At 40.0% G+C, this 15,726-nt stretch overlaps 1 protein-coding gene across 2 annotated transcripts in view; it reads left to right on the top strand.

Moving 5' to 3' along the window:
* LOC129744962 (neurotrimin-like) overlaps window positions 1–8,088 on the top strand; it is a 300,416-nt gene extending 292,328 nt beyond the window's left edge. The window contains exons 7-11 of one of the 2 annotated variants that reach the window (XM_055737783.1): window positions 16–69; window positions 227–474; window positions 547–708; window positions 5,448–5,515; window positions 5,586–8,088. In XM_055737783.1, coding sequence (XP_055593758.1) covers window positions 16–69; window positions 227–474; window positions 547–708; window positions 5,448–5,515; window positions 5,586–5,820 — 767 coding nt within the window. In that variant the 3' untranslated portion in view covers window positions 5,821–8,088. The remainder of the gene's footprint in view (window positions 1–15; window positions 70–226; window positions 475–546; window positions 709–5,447; window positions 5,516–5,585) is intronic. The other variant, XM_055737784.1, reaches the window with a different exon arrangement.
* Window positions 8,089–15,726: the final 7,638 nt, after the last annotated feature.

Below are 15,726 nucleotides of genomic sequence, written 5' to 3'. Positions count from 1 at the left end.
TACACATGAACGCAGCGCTAAATGGATCGAACGAAGATGTTGATAGCTCGACAGGTCCACCGGAAGAAGGTTAAGCATTTGAACTGTTCGATTCTTCGATTTCTAGTTGTTTTTGGCACGGCTAGTAGCACCCGTTTAGATTTCATGATCCGCACCTTTACACTCGCGTTTGTCCTGAAAAATTTAAACGAAAAGGATACTGATCTTTGATTCAACTTTTCCACAGCGAGTCCCACGATCGTCAAACACATCGAGTACCTAAACACGGCAGCCGGAGAGAACGCCGAGATATCCTGTCTGTACCACAGCAATCCGGAAGCCCGCAAGATCCAATGGTTCCGGGATGACGAGCTGCTGCACAACAGCGCTAAGCACAACATTGTGAACGATCGCCACAACCATCACATGAGAACTCGGCTGACGGTGCGAAACGTCGAACAGAAGGATATGGTCAAGTACCAGTGCCGAATTGAGGTGAGTCCCTAGCAATTGATCAAAGTGTTAGGAAAAGAATGTAATTGGTTTTTTTTTCTCTTTACAATTCAGAACGCTCTCGGCCAGGGAGAGGCAAGCACTGTGCTCGGAATTCTACCCGGTGGAGTACATTTGCTGCACGCGAACCATTCCGATGGTCTGCTGCACACCGTTTGGAGAGTACGCAGCGCTCAGCCGCTTTCCGACCTGCAAGTGCTGTACAAGGGTGAAAATGTAAGTAAAAAGTTATAAAATTGTTGTAAGCATTACTTGGAAAAAGTCGCCTCTGCTACGCTTTAAGCCATTACAGAGGATGATTCTAATAAAGGGAGTCGATGTCCATCGAACCCTTCTACGGATATTTAATATGTAGGAATCGACTTAGCTTTTGGCTTATCCGAACCTCACAGCTTTTATAGCGAGCTTGTCACAAAAGAATCTATCAGCTGATCGAAATTGCTGAAACGCAAAGCTAAGGACGAAGTGCTCAAAAAAATTAAAGTAAACCCTTTCAGTAATTTAAAATGACTTGTTTGATCAGTTCAAGACGAACCACACCTTTGATACTAAAACAGATGCAACGCTTCTTCAATTGTTGGGACTATGGTCATCAATCTCGAAGTTGCAACTGACCCGACCAGAATTGAAAAATGGGCCATTATAATGGCGTTTGACATTACCATGCCGAGAAGAAATATACTCAAGTGGTACCAATGACCTGATTACAGGTGGACCTCAGCAATTGCCCAACTTCAAGCTAGCTGTCTGAAACCCAGGCGGCGGGCTCAACGGCCGAGAAAAGATGCCGAAGGAGAAACAAATGGTGCTATTTATCTAGCTGCCAGGGCAGCATTCAAGCGAGCAAGTAGGAAACACAAGGAGAACTGTGACAGAGTTGACGTGAACAACGTCTTCAACAGCGTCAGTTGGACAGCGATTGCGTCGTCGCTCATCCAAATGAAGGTCCCGGCATATCTGTATAGGCTTGTGGAAAGTAAATTCCACAATCGTCAACTGCAGTCTATGACCGATGAGGGCATACGGACACAAGAGGTCTCGGCGGGTGAGCCTCAGGGTTCAATAAATACTTGACCCAGTCCTGTGGAACATCACGTACCACGAGCTCTTACGAGTGAGCCTTCCATCGGAAGGTAAACTTGCGGATGGATTTGCGGATGATTTAGTCCTCGTCTTGACGAGAGGCTCCTCGACAGCGGAGGTGCAGCTTCTTTCCACAGTAGCTATCCTGGCAGAAGCTAGCCTGGCACACGACAGACAGAAAAAGCCGCGTGCCAAAAATCCTAGGGTTGCCAGCCAAAGGGTAACAAGAAGACCGGACAACGGTCGGAGTAGACTGACCTCATAGACGGGGGGCTGTCGAGTTGTATGCGTCCGACCTCACGGCTACAAAAATAAAGAAACATCTTCTGCGTAGCTGATGACGTGTGTACGCCGCGTTCGTGCGTAGGATGCTCCATTTTCGGGGCGGTGTCTGAGTAGGGCAACGATAGAAACTGCGGGGATAAAATGGTACCTTCTCGCATTGGAAATCGCTCTCGACGCCAGGTGAGCCACTCGAGTCGGAGTAGGATGACGTCAACTTGCCAAAACCGGGCAAGTCATATGGGGATGGTGGAGTGTTACTTCCGTAACCGCCAACTAACCAACGGAGACTGGACACAGTGAGTGTCTCAGCAGGGGTTCCACAAGGATCGATACTTGGCCCGGTATTATGGAACATCGTATACAACGAACTGCTGAGGCTGCGTCTCCCCACGGGAGAGAGACTTTTAGGATTCGCCGACAACGTGGTTCTCCTGGCGTTGGACCCATGAACCGGAGAGGTCCAGCTACTCGCCACAGTAGCGATTGAGAAGATGGAAAGTTGTAAAAGAGCGGCAATGGCGACAGCAAAAGGAGGGTCCTGGCGAGTGTGACCTCGTCCATTCTGCGGTACGGAGTGGCAGCCTTGAGCAGGTAGTATAACCTGCAAAAGCTCCGCCGTGTGCAGCGGCTGATGAACACCTGCGAGTAATCAGCGCATACCGGATAGTGTCCTCGGTAGCTGCTGATGTTGTGACGGGGGTCATGCCCATCTCGGTCCTGCAAGAGAAAGATATCTTCTGCTACGAGCACAGCTTGACATGCCCGATGTGCGGAAACATGCTAGAGAGGCCTCGATGTCCAGCTGGCAGCACCAGTGGGACAGCTCGGAACGTGGCTGGTGGACCCATCGCTTGATCCCTAACGTCGGATTTTGGATGGATCGGAGACATGGAGAGGTGGATTGCTGCATGACACAGTTCTTGACTGTTCACGGGTGCTTCTTACAGTACCACCACCGGTTTGGACACGTGGCCTCGCCATTCTGTCCAACCTGGGGTGACACAATCGAGACACCAGAGCACGTAATGTTCAACTGTCCGAGGTTCGAAGAGATAAGAGCTTGCCGCCTGCGGACCAGATACGACAGCCGACAATATCGTGTGGAGGATGTTTGGGGGTGCCAATACTTGGCGCGTGATCAGCAATGCGTTCCCCCGGATCATGACTACCCTGCAGATGAGTTGGAACTAGCAGCAGTCCGCGATCGGTGTAGGGTGATTCCTTCGTCGGAGAGCATCTGAGTAGTGTGCGTCCGATCCTAGCAGTAAAGCATACAAAGATAAGACTCTACCTTCTGCGTATGCCGAGCTGTTAGGTACGTTGCGAAAGTTGTGTAGGATACCTCCACTGCAGCGGAATATCTGAGTAGAACGTGCTCCCTACGAGGAAAGCTGCGGGGATAAAACTTGACCTTCTTCACAGTCGAACTCATAGGGGGAAGAGTATTTACGCCACGAAATACTCTCGGGTAGGGTGACTTCACGTTGTCGGCAGGTGAGTCACTCGAGTCGGTGTAGTATGACGACTTCGCCGGGAATCATCCAAGTAGTTTCGTAAAGCCCCGTGTGCTGTAAAGTGGACGTGTGCTGTGACATACGCGTGTCCAGGATAAGCTGCTTCGGCACACGGACGGCCAAAGAGGAGAGGGCCTCGAACCAAACCAAGCGGGGCCAAGATCTCGAGTCGTTAGAGCAGAGGTCATTGGTCTATTGCAGTGCCCTAGAACAGAGGCGGAGCGCACGATGGTCGTGGAAACCAAGCGAGTTACGAATAAAGGCCGGACTTAAAGTCGTCAGAGAAAAGGTCCTTAGTCTTGAATCGTTACAGAAGGTAGGGTATATATGCTGGAGTTTTGATTTGAACTTGAGAAAGTCGATGAGCGCTTAAGCGCGGACTTGGTCTCTCATCTCGGATACAACCTTCAGTAGGTTTGTGTGGTCGACCCCGAATCTCTTATCGGTCATTGCTGGGTGCGTTGAGAAGTATTGCATGAATACATTCCATGCAATGTCAATTGAACTTATCGTTTATCAATGCCAAAAGACATACCCCTGTTAAACAGCTGATAACTTTTTTGCCTAATGAGTTACGAAGCTACGGTCTTCGACAAAGTTGTTCAGCGAAAAATTTCCTTTGGAGAAACAAAAATGATGTTGATTTTTCAGTACAAAATATTCGATTTTCCTATACAAACCTTAAAGTTCAAATTTACTCATAAAAATTCTGCAAAAAATCATGGATCAGTTTGAATCAAAACGAAGCTTTTTAGACCCCAGGGTTTGAGGAATTCAAAAATGACCCTAAATCGACTCAGTTTGATGTGTACGTCAACCTCAACCCGATTTCAAATCGTAAGAGCAGAGATCAGGCCTAGGGAGGTAAATGTGGGAATCTCGAGTCATTGCGAGGAAATGTCGATGAGTAGTATGATGTATTTCTGGAAGTGATCTCTTCGGTGACTATGGCCTTGGAGCGCACTACCACGAATAGACCTCCCAGTATTGAAAGATAGGGTGTTAAACAGTTCGAAGCGGGAACTAGGTGGATTTTAGGGAGAAGGAAGGATACACGGAGTATATCATGAGTCTTCCCATTGTACCGATAGACTCAGAGTAAAAACTGAGGTGGCGCAGTGACTCGCGACGCCTTGGGATACGATCCAGAAACCAGGATTTACCACCTGGGTTAACAACTTATAAACAGCGTAGTTGACAACTCATAGGCCAAGCCTCTTAAACCGCAGCATAGTCCAACGCACTGGTCACTACCCCGTACGACACGGGAGTCCACTACATCGAGTCAGTAACCAACGAGAAATTTGTGGTTATCGCTTAAAAATTGCAGTGAATAAGACTCCAGGTCCGAACAGATTTTCAAACTTAGTACTGGAAGTGGCAGTACAGACCATTCCAGATACTTTCAGAGTGTCTCGATGAGGTTGCGCTACGCAACGCGCATATCAAAAGACCAGGTGCGATGATCGACTTAAAAAATGCTTTCAACAACGCCTTCTAGGAAGCTTTTCTAAAAGTCGAATGTTGTCCTACGGAACCGAATCCTGGTTACGGTCTACTGCCCTCAAGGGTTGTTCCATCAGGGGTGCAGACATCCATGATCTCCGTTGTAACAGCCAAGGTATAAGTTCTTGCAACGCTGTCTGTAGAAAGGGTTGGCCTCTGGATGGAAGAAATCAAACTTCTGACGGCCCAGCAGAGCAGCTGAAGCACAGACTAATTAATCTGTGGCTGAAGTACTTCGAAGTAATGGTCGACAACCGCTTAAGTTCTGTTGCGCAAGTCCAATACTGTTGTAAGAGTGCTACTAAAGTCTCATTGGACCGAATTATGCAAAAGGTTCCAAGAGATGTCTTCTTGCGAGCGTAGCACTGTCGAAATAGGATAGATCATTTGACGCGTTGTATGGAAATTATGGAAAAGATCTTGCAACCATAGTTGTTTCAACGTAAACATTTGGATAAAGTTCAAGATTCTCATGTCAAACTCAAAGAACCTCCAATCTAGGGAAACCTTTCATATTTTTTTCTATCTGTCACAATTTGTAACATTCAATGTTTCTTTCTCTTGCAGACCAAATATACTCCAATTGATGCTACCATTTCGGAACAAAACAGAGAGGATACCAGTGATTTTTGGACGTAAGTGATAAATTTAAACAAATGTATGTACAACTTGTTTCAAAATAATGAAACCTTCTTTTGATTACAGCATCAAGCGATCCATTGCTCTGCCTGTCGGTGAATGGTTCATAACAGCTCGCGCCAAAAATACGGAAGGCTGGTCCAAAACTGACACCACCCCAATACAGGTTCAAATCCCGAGCGAAATCACTTTGGAATCCAACAGTCAAAGCGGTAGTGGCAGCGACAGGCCGTCGATGATGGCCGGTTCCGTGTTCATGCTGCTGCTGGCAACACTGGCATCTTTCCGTAGGCTAGTTTAAATCTGGTGGTCCTTCCCGAGAACCAATCTTAGAACGTACGTGCGTGCGTGCCTCGGACCCACACGTCGTCGTCGTCGGTTCCGAAATTGCTTCTTGTTTTCCCAGTCCAGCTCCAATTCTGCTGTGCAAGGTTTCTTAGCTCGTTTGAAACCTGTTTGTTTTATTTTTCAAGTCCAGACCAAGGAGTTTAAAGTAAGGTGATTCGATGTGTCAAATGAAACGTTTTACCACATTGAAAACATATTAAAATTTTCGCTTCGTTTCGTCCATTCATCGGTGTCCACTATTGTCCACTTTTTGACAACTTTGGACCACCTTACTCGATTCTCCTAGGTCCAGTCCATGTCCTTCTAGTAGGGAAATGTTTCCGAGCCGTGAGAAACAAAAAGAATGAGAAGAAGCAGGAAGAAAGGAGTCAAGAGAGAGAAAGCGAAAGCGTCGTAAGGTACTACTGTAGTGTAAAAAGTCGTGCGTATATATTAGTCTAATCGAGTCACAACCAGAAATGATGCCTTGTAATATTTTACCAAATTTCGCCTATAAACCTAGTATGGCTGCTTGGGAGCAAACGAAAGAGTTTAGGGCTATATCCATTGTAGGAGGATTTTAGTATAGAAGCGTTTCCGTTGAACCAATATCATCGGAGAAAGCCACCAATAGGATTTATACCAAAACTGGTAAAAAAATTGTAATTTATTTTAACTAACTTCAATGAATACAAAAAACGTAAAAATTGATCTACGATACTGATGCACCAATGGTAAAAATGGATGTCACATCTGAAGAAGTTTTTGAGTTGCGTTCCGTTTGGTTCACGAAACACCGCTCTTTGAAAACTTTCAGGAGTCTTTTTTGAACCAAAAGGCAATCGGCAGAACTCATTTTCGCCATCTACCAACTTTTTCGCCTCTAAACTGACTTTTATTGCATTTTGATGGTCAATCCGTAAAATTTTAATGAATTGTGAATAAAATTTGATGAGAATTGTAGAAAACGATACAACTGAAAAAATAGAGTTAAAAAGTGTTATCCACTTTTTGAACAAATAAAAAGTATCAGATTTGACATTCATTAGGCCGCAATCTTCACGTTTAACCAAACCTCTAAATTTGAGCGCCGAAAGAACCAAATGAAAATAGAAACGCTTAAAAGTATATTTTACGTTGTACAATCAATAATAATCCCTCTTTCCTACATTCTACCATCGCGTTTTGCAGTTAAAAACAGAGGATACGAAAATAACAAGAAAATAAATGTATGCTTTAGATTTCCACTGTTCCGTTTTTAGTTTTACATTTTACCGCGATAGTTATGAGTTTAATTTGTAAGTTTCAATGCCATATTTGATTAGTTATTCTCTTGTAGTATTCTTTCCGTGGTTTAAAAGCTGTGTCAATAACTTACTTCCACCACATTCTGCTGTTCCAAGAAACTAAAGCCTAGGAAGACTATCAAATGCGTCATTTCTGTACATTTTAATACTTGTTGTTTAAGTTGTATTTTTGTAGAAATAGTTTTAAAAACGATTTCCAATTCTGTGTATATTGATCAAGTTATTTTGAACATCCAATCCCATTTGGCGTAGGAAGAAATGCAGATACGTTTATGCTAGAGAACTCGTACTAATAGTTAGTTTGTAAGAATTCAAAAACAAATAGAATTAACTAGTAAACTACTTACTTAAGATCAACTATTTAAAACTATAAAAAAATAACCAATGTCAAAAATAGAACAAAAAAACAACCCCCCTGCGGATGAAATAATGTTTTCGATTCAAGGTAGCGAGAGTAGTTAGCAGATGAAATGAAACAGAGATGACAAGCCCATATTTCAATCAACGGATATATCGTGATATTAGCGGAGACAGATCAAGAAATCAGCACACCATTTGACCCTTAAATACCCACAACACGGAAAACTGAACATAAAATGTAAGCCTATTCAAACGATGGAAGGAATATATTTACGATAGAATGCATACAGAAAAAACCCTACAAGAAGTAATCTCCTTAAGAAAAATATAACAAAATAATCTCTCTTATTGCTGTCTTACTGTTGACTAGGGTAATGGAATCCAAATTGCACCGCTTCTAGAAGCTATTTGGAGTAAAAATATCCATTAACAAACTAAATAGAATCGAATCCAAATAAAAATATGACGCAATCAGATAATTGGGCGAAGAACTTTTAACGAGAGATGTAGCGAAGGGAAAAAAAGAGTTATTATACGCGTACATGGAAGAATGTTTATGGAAAATAAAGTTCTAGGAAATAAAAAAAAAAGGCGTTTTCTTTTAAACCATCCGAATTAAGAATACGTTGTTTAAAACCGATCCTTAAACAGACCTCTACCGCAAGTTAGATTCCGATATGCCATTAGCACTCAAGGACCAAAAAAAGAATGATTTCAGCACCAACATGTGATAAGGGTATAGCTTAGCTTGATTGACTATTCACATCCACCTTAAATCATTGAACTTGAAGCACAACATGAAAAATATTTTAAATCAATAGTTCGTCAACCTTTAAATTTTTTTTACCGATATTAAAATAAAAGCATTTCAAATTCCACGATCGCAAGCGTGGCTCAGTAGAATGAATTCCACATCGCCAATGGATGCTACTCCGTGATTGACCGACGCCATCAATTTATCCGGAGGTCAAATGAATGGTATCTGGGATTGACAGCACATTCACAATGAACAAAACTGATGCTCTCTCTTTACACTTAATAACGGCGCCGCACAGTGGTTCAAAATCAAAAAAAGTGGGGAAAAATTAATAAAATGCTATTTTGTTAAAGATTACAGGCGGAAAGTTGAAAAAAATAATAAATTGGAGTTTTTTTCAAAGTTTGCTATTTTTTTTTACATTGCTAAAACGGGGTTTTAGCTTTATACTGGGAAATTGAATATTTTTCAATTAACTATGAATATTTTTGGTAAAATTGAGTTTGGGCTCCTAAATTCCTGTAGGTTAGTTGGATAAATATTAAAACTGATGTTTTAAGGTGAATTTGCATTTTTATCGAAGCAAACGATGCTTGGATAACTCTGTATAAATACTTTAAAATTTGCATATTTAAACCAAACAGAGTTCCACTCAATGACACCGTATTCAAAATATAGCAAAAACTAGCAGTTGATTTTAAGATATGTTTTTGATGAGGCTTTCACCTATCTAACGGTCCCAGCAAACATAACATCGCATTAGAAATGTTAGCTCAACTCGTTAACAATGTCAATGCGAATCGAAATTCCTACCAAAACAAGTAAATAATCGTAAAAATGGTTAGTTAAAGTCTACCAACTCGGATATGACAAAAGTCCGACATGTTTGCAAATTTGTCTCCCGCGTGCAGGATTCTAGTGAGAAAACAACCTTGTTGAACTCTCTGCGATGAGCAGTGCAACCAGATTTCAAAAAATCAGAGTGTTCATTTGGATAAACTGTCCAATGAGAGAAGCAGCAAATATTGTCGCTGGCAACGGTTTGCATGCGTTGAGAGCAAAACTTGCGCTCTCTCGCCTACTGTCAGGATGTACGGTATAAGGTGTTGTATATCGTCCAATTTTTACAACACTTATCGCTTAAGCCAGAATTTAAAAATATGTATGTATATTGCCTCCACTTTTATACGTAAATGCTGTTTTTTCGAGTTATATAAGATGATTTTATAATGTATATGAAACGTATAGCAAAGTTTGTTGAGAAATATACCTACAAAAATGTTTGCTGGGGTGTATAATTTACCACGGCGATCGGCAGCGCAAGCTTTATTTTTGCTTCCGAGTAATAAATAGAGTAAATCAAAAAAATTTTATCATCTAATTTTGGGTTTCCAATGAAGCGAAACTTTCTTAGTTCATGATATTAAGGACATTTTTTATCTCTAAACTGTGAATAAGATTATAATACATCACTTCTGTATAAAAATTTATAAATTTTTAAAGATTTATATGCTTTTTTAAGTTGTTTTGTACTGAGAATAAAAAATCATATTTTTAATTCTTGCGTTAAAGTTGTCGTTCATGTTTGTTTCATAGAAAGTGAAAAAAGGAAATATCTAAATACATCATAACGTTCCTAGAATATTGGAGAATCGATTCCAACATAAAAAATTTGGTTGTCGCTGACTTGAAAAATGGACTTTTTTCCGGCATTTTGGGGATTTGAACCACTGTGCGCCGGCCACGTCCTAGTAGTCAATGGATAGAAGGAAAATAGAGAAAAGGGATTGAAAGAATAATAATTCACGCTTTGGACCGAGGTCACCTCTGCATCCTAGCAAAACAAAAATTTGTGTGGATTAGGTTAAAAGGATATGATCGGAAAACACTTTTGACTAGTGTTATGCACTTAAATTTTTTTTCTGAAATTGAAAATGAAACTTAATTCATAATGCAGAATTTTGAATGTTTTCCGGAAAATCCTTTTTTTTCAACTAAACAAGCTTGATTCTTAAATTGAATTGACCAAATCGTTTCAAATATTTAAACGAATTCTTAAAAAAAAAATCCAGTAACCGCAATGAAAAGGTGGAAAATTAATAAACCTTTTCATATTTTCCTCGCACCACCTAGTGAAATAGCTAGTCTTTTCTCAAACATCATTCAAAACCTAATTTCACTAATCGTCAGGGGGGGCTTGTGATATAGCTCAGTTGGCAAGTCTGTTGCCTCCTGAGCCGATGTCCGCGAGTTCAAGCCCAAGAGTAAACATCGAACGCAGTTGTACCGGATAGCTTTTCAATAACGATCCGCCAACTGCAACGTTGATAAAGTCGCGAATGCCATAATGATGGTAAAACGACTATAATCGAAACAAAAAAAACTAATCGTCAGAAGTAAATACTATAAGCTAACATTTAAGAGCAGCATTTTAGAAAGAAAGTCATGTGCCCGAAACGTAACGCGAGAAGGAACGAACTGTCCATCAACCAATAAATACCAAAGTTTAAAAACATTGAGAGATACTTAGCTCCTAATGATTTTTTCGCTGCTTTTAGCTTTTTAGCTTTTGATAGATTCTCTATATGCCAGAAGATGTAGCTGTATTCATCGGAAGTACGAAAACATCCTATTTGGCTTTCTCCTAAGATTTCCACATATCTGGATCGTTTTTAAAACTGATGGATGGCAGGTTGCTCCTACTGCGCACTGAACCTTAAGTTCATTTAAGTTTTCTTATTTCACTAATCACTAATCACTAATCGTACTTCCACGGCCAGAACTTATGTCTGAGTCCCAAAGAATAATAAAAGTATGTTATTATCCTTCTTGTCTTTGTTTATGTTTTTCATCATTTTAACATAAACACATTAGAATGATCAAAAACATAAAATGGTTGGGCCTACCATGGAGCAGAGAACGCAGAGAAATCTGGAACACAGGAACAGAAGAAACGTGGACCACCAGTACCATACGTTTCAAATGGGGAATATCGTTGGAAGCATGCTAAGAAAAATGCTCCTTGATGAAGAAGCCATGTGTAATGTTAATCAGCTACTCCAATTACTAGGGCCATCCTCTAGCGGCTGGAAATGATTTATTTTGTACAGAGAAATCACAAAACCGGAACAGAAGCAATTCGCAGTATTTTATTCAATAAATAAAAGTATTTGAAAATTGTAACCTTTAGTTTTTCTTACTAGGATTGATTTCAGTGTACAATCATTTCTGGTCATCGACCAAGGATAAAGCGCCTTTACTCGCTCTTGAAAATAAAGAAGAGAAACAATAACATTAGTAGAACATAAAACCTTTCGAAGTCTGTCTAGAACTCGAAAGGTTTTTCAATAATTTACCCCAATTATAGAATTTTGCTAACCTAGAAAGTTGTTCACCAATAATAAGCGCTCATATTTTCTTATGTAATTTTACTTATTTAAATTTTTAACTCTAGATCATTGTAATCTATAATATATGCTTTTTAATCAAATTAAATTGGAATTGCAAGATATGTTGTTAATGCAGTTGAGGTGAAAATAATTTAAAAAAAAAATCTATGTCTTGATTAGTAAGAAAAAAACTTTTAGAAATATCCTCACCGCTCGAGAAAAAAAAATTTAAAAAAAAACCCAAACAAAAATAGCTTAACCTAAAATACTTATCATTAAGCCATCATAAGGCTTCAGCAATTTCTTGGTGCTCCGCAAATCAAACTGAACTTTTCCTATCGTAGCATGCCAAGATCACCACAGCTTTTGTCCGAATCGGGAAATCTTCTTTCATCACATTTGAATTTTTATGCTTGAAATTGATTGTGGCAGTACTTCTTTCAAATAGCTTCTTCTGCTCGTTATTCATTCAACACACGTTTATCACTAAATATGACAAACTACAGCCACAGTACACAGTTTTAGAAGAAAAATAACTTCCTCCCTAATGCCACGAACTTCCTTTTAATTGCTCAAACAAACGATAGAAATCACCTGCTCGAGGCAAATTTCGGTACACCCATCAAGTTCATTTAAGTTTTCTTATTTTATCACAAATCATGAAAAAAAAAAAAAAAAAAAAAAAAAAAAAAAAAAAAAAAAAAAAAAAAAAAAAAAAAAATCATGAAAAAAAAATTTCAGGAATTTTGGCAGGAGAAGAAAACAAAAAACTTTCGCTCTTCCAATCGTTTGAATATTAGAAAAACTTGTCAAATTTAACAATAAAATACCTTGAAAGTTATTTTCCTCCTTCAAGATTTTCGGAAAAATCGAAGGGAGGGAGGGTGACGAAAGAAGAAATTGAAATTTGTTTTGGTTTTATTTGAAGTTTGTAAACCAAGCTTTGTTTTTTTTTGTCGAAGCAACATGAAAGTGATTAAGCTTTCGATCGTAAATCATAAACGAACAATTTCATAGCAGATTTTCATGTAAAAGTTTTTTAAAATGATCCTCTAAAAATAAACGATTTACGAAAGCTTTAATACAAAAACCTATTTATGGGACTTCCGTTAGAATGCAATAAATGTGATGACAATGATACTTAGCTGTGAGTCCTGGTCCAAGAACTTTTAAATCCTTGCATCTATACTTCCTTCATCTTAAGTGCAGTTTTTTTTAGTCCGGAGGTCCAAGGCGCCTGATTTGAAGCTTGGCAATAGATCAAGGAACCGGGAACCTGAGCAGCACAAATCCATCTGCCAAATCACAGCAAATCCGGCTTCATTTCCCGTTGCAATAAACCAATTTAACCGAAACTTCAAAAAATTTCAATTTCTTTGAAAACTTCAACAGTTTATGGAGGAGCAAATTTTTTCACGTCTTGACAGTCCTATGGGTTGCTTCGATCTTCAGCACCAACAAGTAATAAGGGTATAAAAGACAAAGTAAACAAAACCCGTTTTCAGTGGATTCAAATAGCCCAATATGAACTCTACTTTACACAAAAACCGTTTTTAGCTTTTCAGTTTTCGGGGAAATTTGATCTCCACCTCACTCACACATATGAGACATACAGTACAAAGCAAAGGGTGTATAAAACATTCAGACGAATTTCATACTCCAGCCAGCTAGGGTCTATAAACAGTTGCGAGCTATTTTTCCATGATAACACCGTCGTATTGATAAAAACATACTTAGAATGATCCTACGCAAAGTTTTGACCATATAGACTTGGAAGATTCCTCGTGAATTTTGATTAGCGATTTAAAAAAAGATCGCAAAATTTTCAAACGCGTTTTTCTCGAAACGTCATAAATGAACATAGACCCTTTTCACGTGTTGGTGCTGGTGCTGCCTGCTAGGGGACGGTGAAAGAGCTCAGAACTATCAATTTTTGTTGTATTTCTATACAAATTTGTTCAAAAATACTCCTAGGGGGGCGGTGAGCTCTAAAATATCGAGACAGGGAGTTGAGTAAAAAAAGTTTGAAAACCACTGCACTGGTTTAGAGAGTCATTTTCCAGATGATCACCTACTGCAAACTTGTTGTGCATCAGGTGAATGACCTCTTTCGGAATGCGTTTGTGCACCTAAGTTTGGAAGAGAAAAGGTTTGGTCTATGAACTCGGGTTTGGAAGGGGAAGACAAGGTGGCATTGTAAAATCGCGGGAAAGAGAGTTGCTGATTTAACTTGGAGATTATGTCTTCGTATCGGGTAGTTCCGGTACGGAGTTGAACTAGATTTAAGAAGGCTGATTTCAAATGCGACTTCCTGAATCACTTAATCTTGAAGTTCAGTTGGGTGAAAACTGTTTAATTCGCGTGCTAATTTTTTATAGTCCAACCTGTGATCCGTGAACCAGTGTTCCGGTTATTAATTAGACCAGGGGACTGAGATAAACGGAGAATCATCGTCAATGATCAAACAAATTTTGCAGCCAATGATTGAATTTGTGGTAATTTGTTAAATTTTTTTAGAGAGAGTAAAAATATGCTAATTGTTGCAAATTGTTGCGATTTGTTAGATTTGTTAAGCAGTTGTGGAATTTTGATCATTACCGTTCCAAATGCAAAGAATTCTCTCTCCACTGCAATCTCTCGAATTAGACCCTTTTTGTGTTTTCCACGTAGCTTACACTTAGATGAAAATAGAGCAGGAAAGTGTAGTGCCAAAAAAAGCGAAGGAAAAAGTGCTTACTCAGCCAGGTAAGGTGCGAGAACGCTGGTACAACGCCGGACGATTCATAAAACGACGCTTGTTTTTGCGACAGGTTTGAGAAGCCCACTACAGCTTTTTCAAGCAGCCGTTTATCGACAGTTGACCGCCCTGACGATCCGGAAACCTCCCAAGACAACCCAGGGTATAAGCACTTGCAACCATCCTCGCAAAAGCTTTGAATCGACGAAATTTGCTGAACACATGGGATCACATTAGACCCAACCACGCGTTTAGCAATAATCACCTGCATAAACATTCTTCATCTACACCGATAGCCCATCACCAGCGCATCTACCGAGAGATCAAATCAGCGGTTCGCCGCACTTGGCAGCAGAACCAGGGGTACATCAAAAACTCCCGTTAGTGTAAGCAGCAAACGTGAGTACTCACCCATGGCCAACTTTGTTAATTAGCGATTGTTCGTCCATGTACATGTACATTCTTATGAACGGCATGCAACTTTAGCCGCTTATGTTGCAATTTCCAAATTTTGTCCCACGACAATTTTTGGACGTGCAATCGAGGTAATTTGGACTGGCGAGCCGGAAAAGTAGCCTATTTTCACCCCCGCAAAGAAAATTCAAACCGTTTGTAAGGGGAAAATTTCATGATCGAGCTTTACGGTACGCGAACGAAAAACCAAGCGTCTCCACCAGCACTAGCAGTAGAAAATTGAAACAGGTACGAAATTGTAAAACTAACGCACGACAGTAGAGGCCGAAATAAAAAGGATCCATTTAATGTACCTAATTAAATCGTCTCAGGTATTTCGGGCTGGAAACACTAGCGTGGGGATGATGACATAATCGAAGTACGGATCCCTTTTCAGAGACCCTTCTGCTTCTTTCCCAAAATAGGGAACCAAAAAAGGAACTCACGTCCGAGTCACATTCAGCTGGGCAAACCAAGACCAGGGGCTTAAGCCACCCGCTAACGAAAAGTTATAACCTTCTTCGAGGCAAAATAAAAAAGAGGTTAATATTTTGTATGCAAAAAAACCGCTAAGTAAAATGAGGCAACAAAATAATATACTTACATGGAGCGCATTATTATTATTTATTTATTATAAAATCAACAGATCATATATTGATCCAAATGATATTTAAGAATGAAGAGACTACCTAAAAATATAAATCTACACTGAGCTTACAACACTAAGAATTCTTCTTCGGAATACATCCCTCGAAACGACAAAATCAAAACGCTCTGAGACGCGGTTGAAAGTCTTTATGACGCTTATTATTGCTGAGTTGGCTCCGTAATTGTTCAGTGTAAGAGGAACGAAGAGCTGAAGATTCCGATTCCTCAA

This window comes from Uranotaenia lowii, chromosome 2 (assembly GCF_029784155.1).
Source record: "Uranotaenia lowii strain MFRU-FL chromosome 2, ASM2978415v1, whole genome shotgun sequence".
Classification (NCBI taxonomy): Eukaryota; Metazoa; Arthropoda; class Insecta; order Diptera; family Culicidae; genus Uranotaenia; species Uranotaenia lowii.
This window is presented reverse-complemented; position numbering and strand designations above follow the sequence as displayed.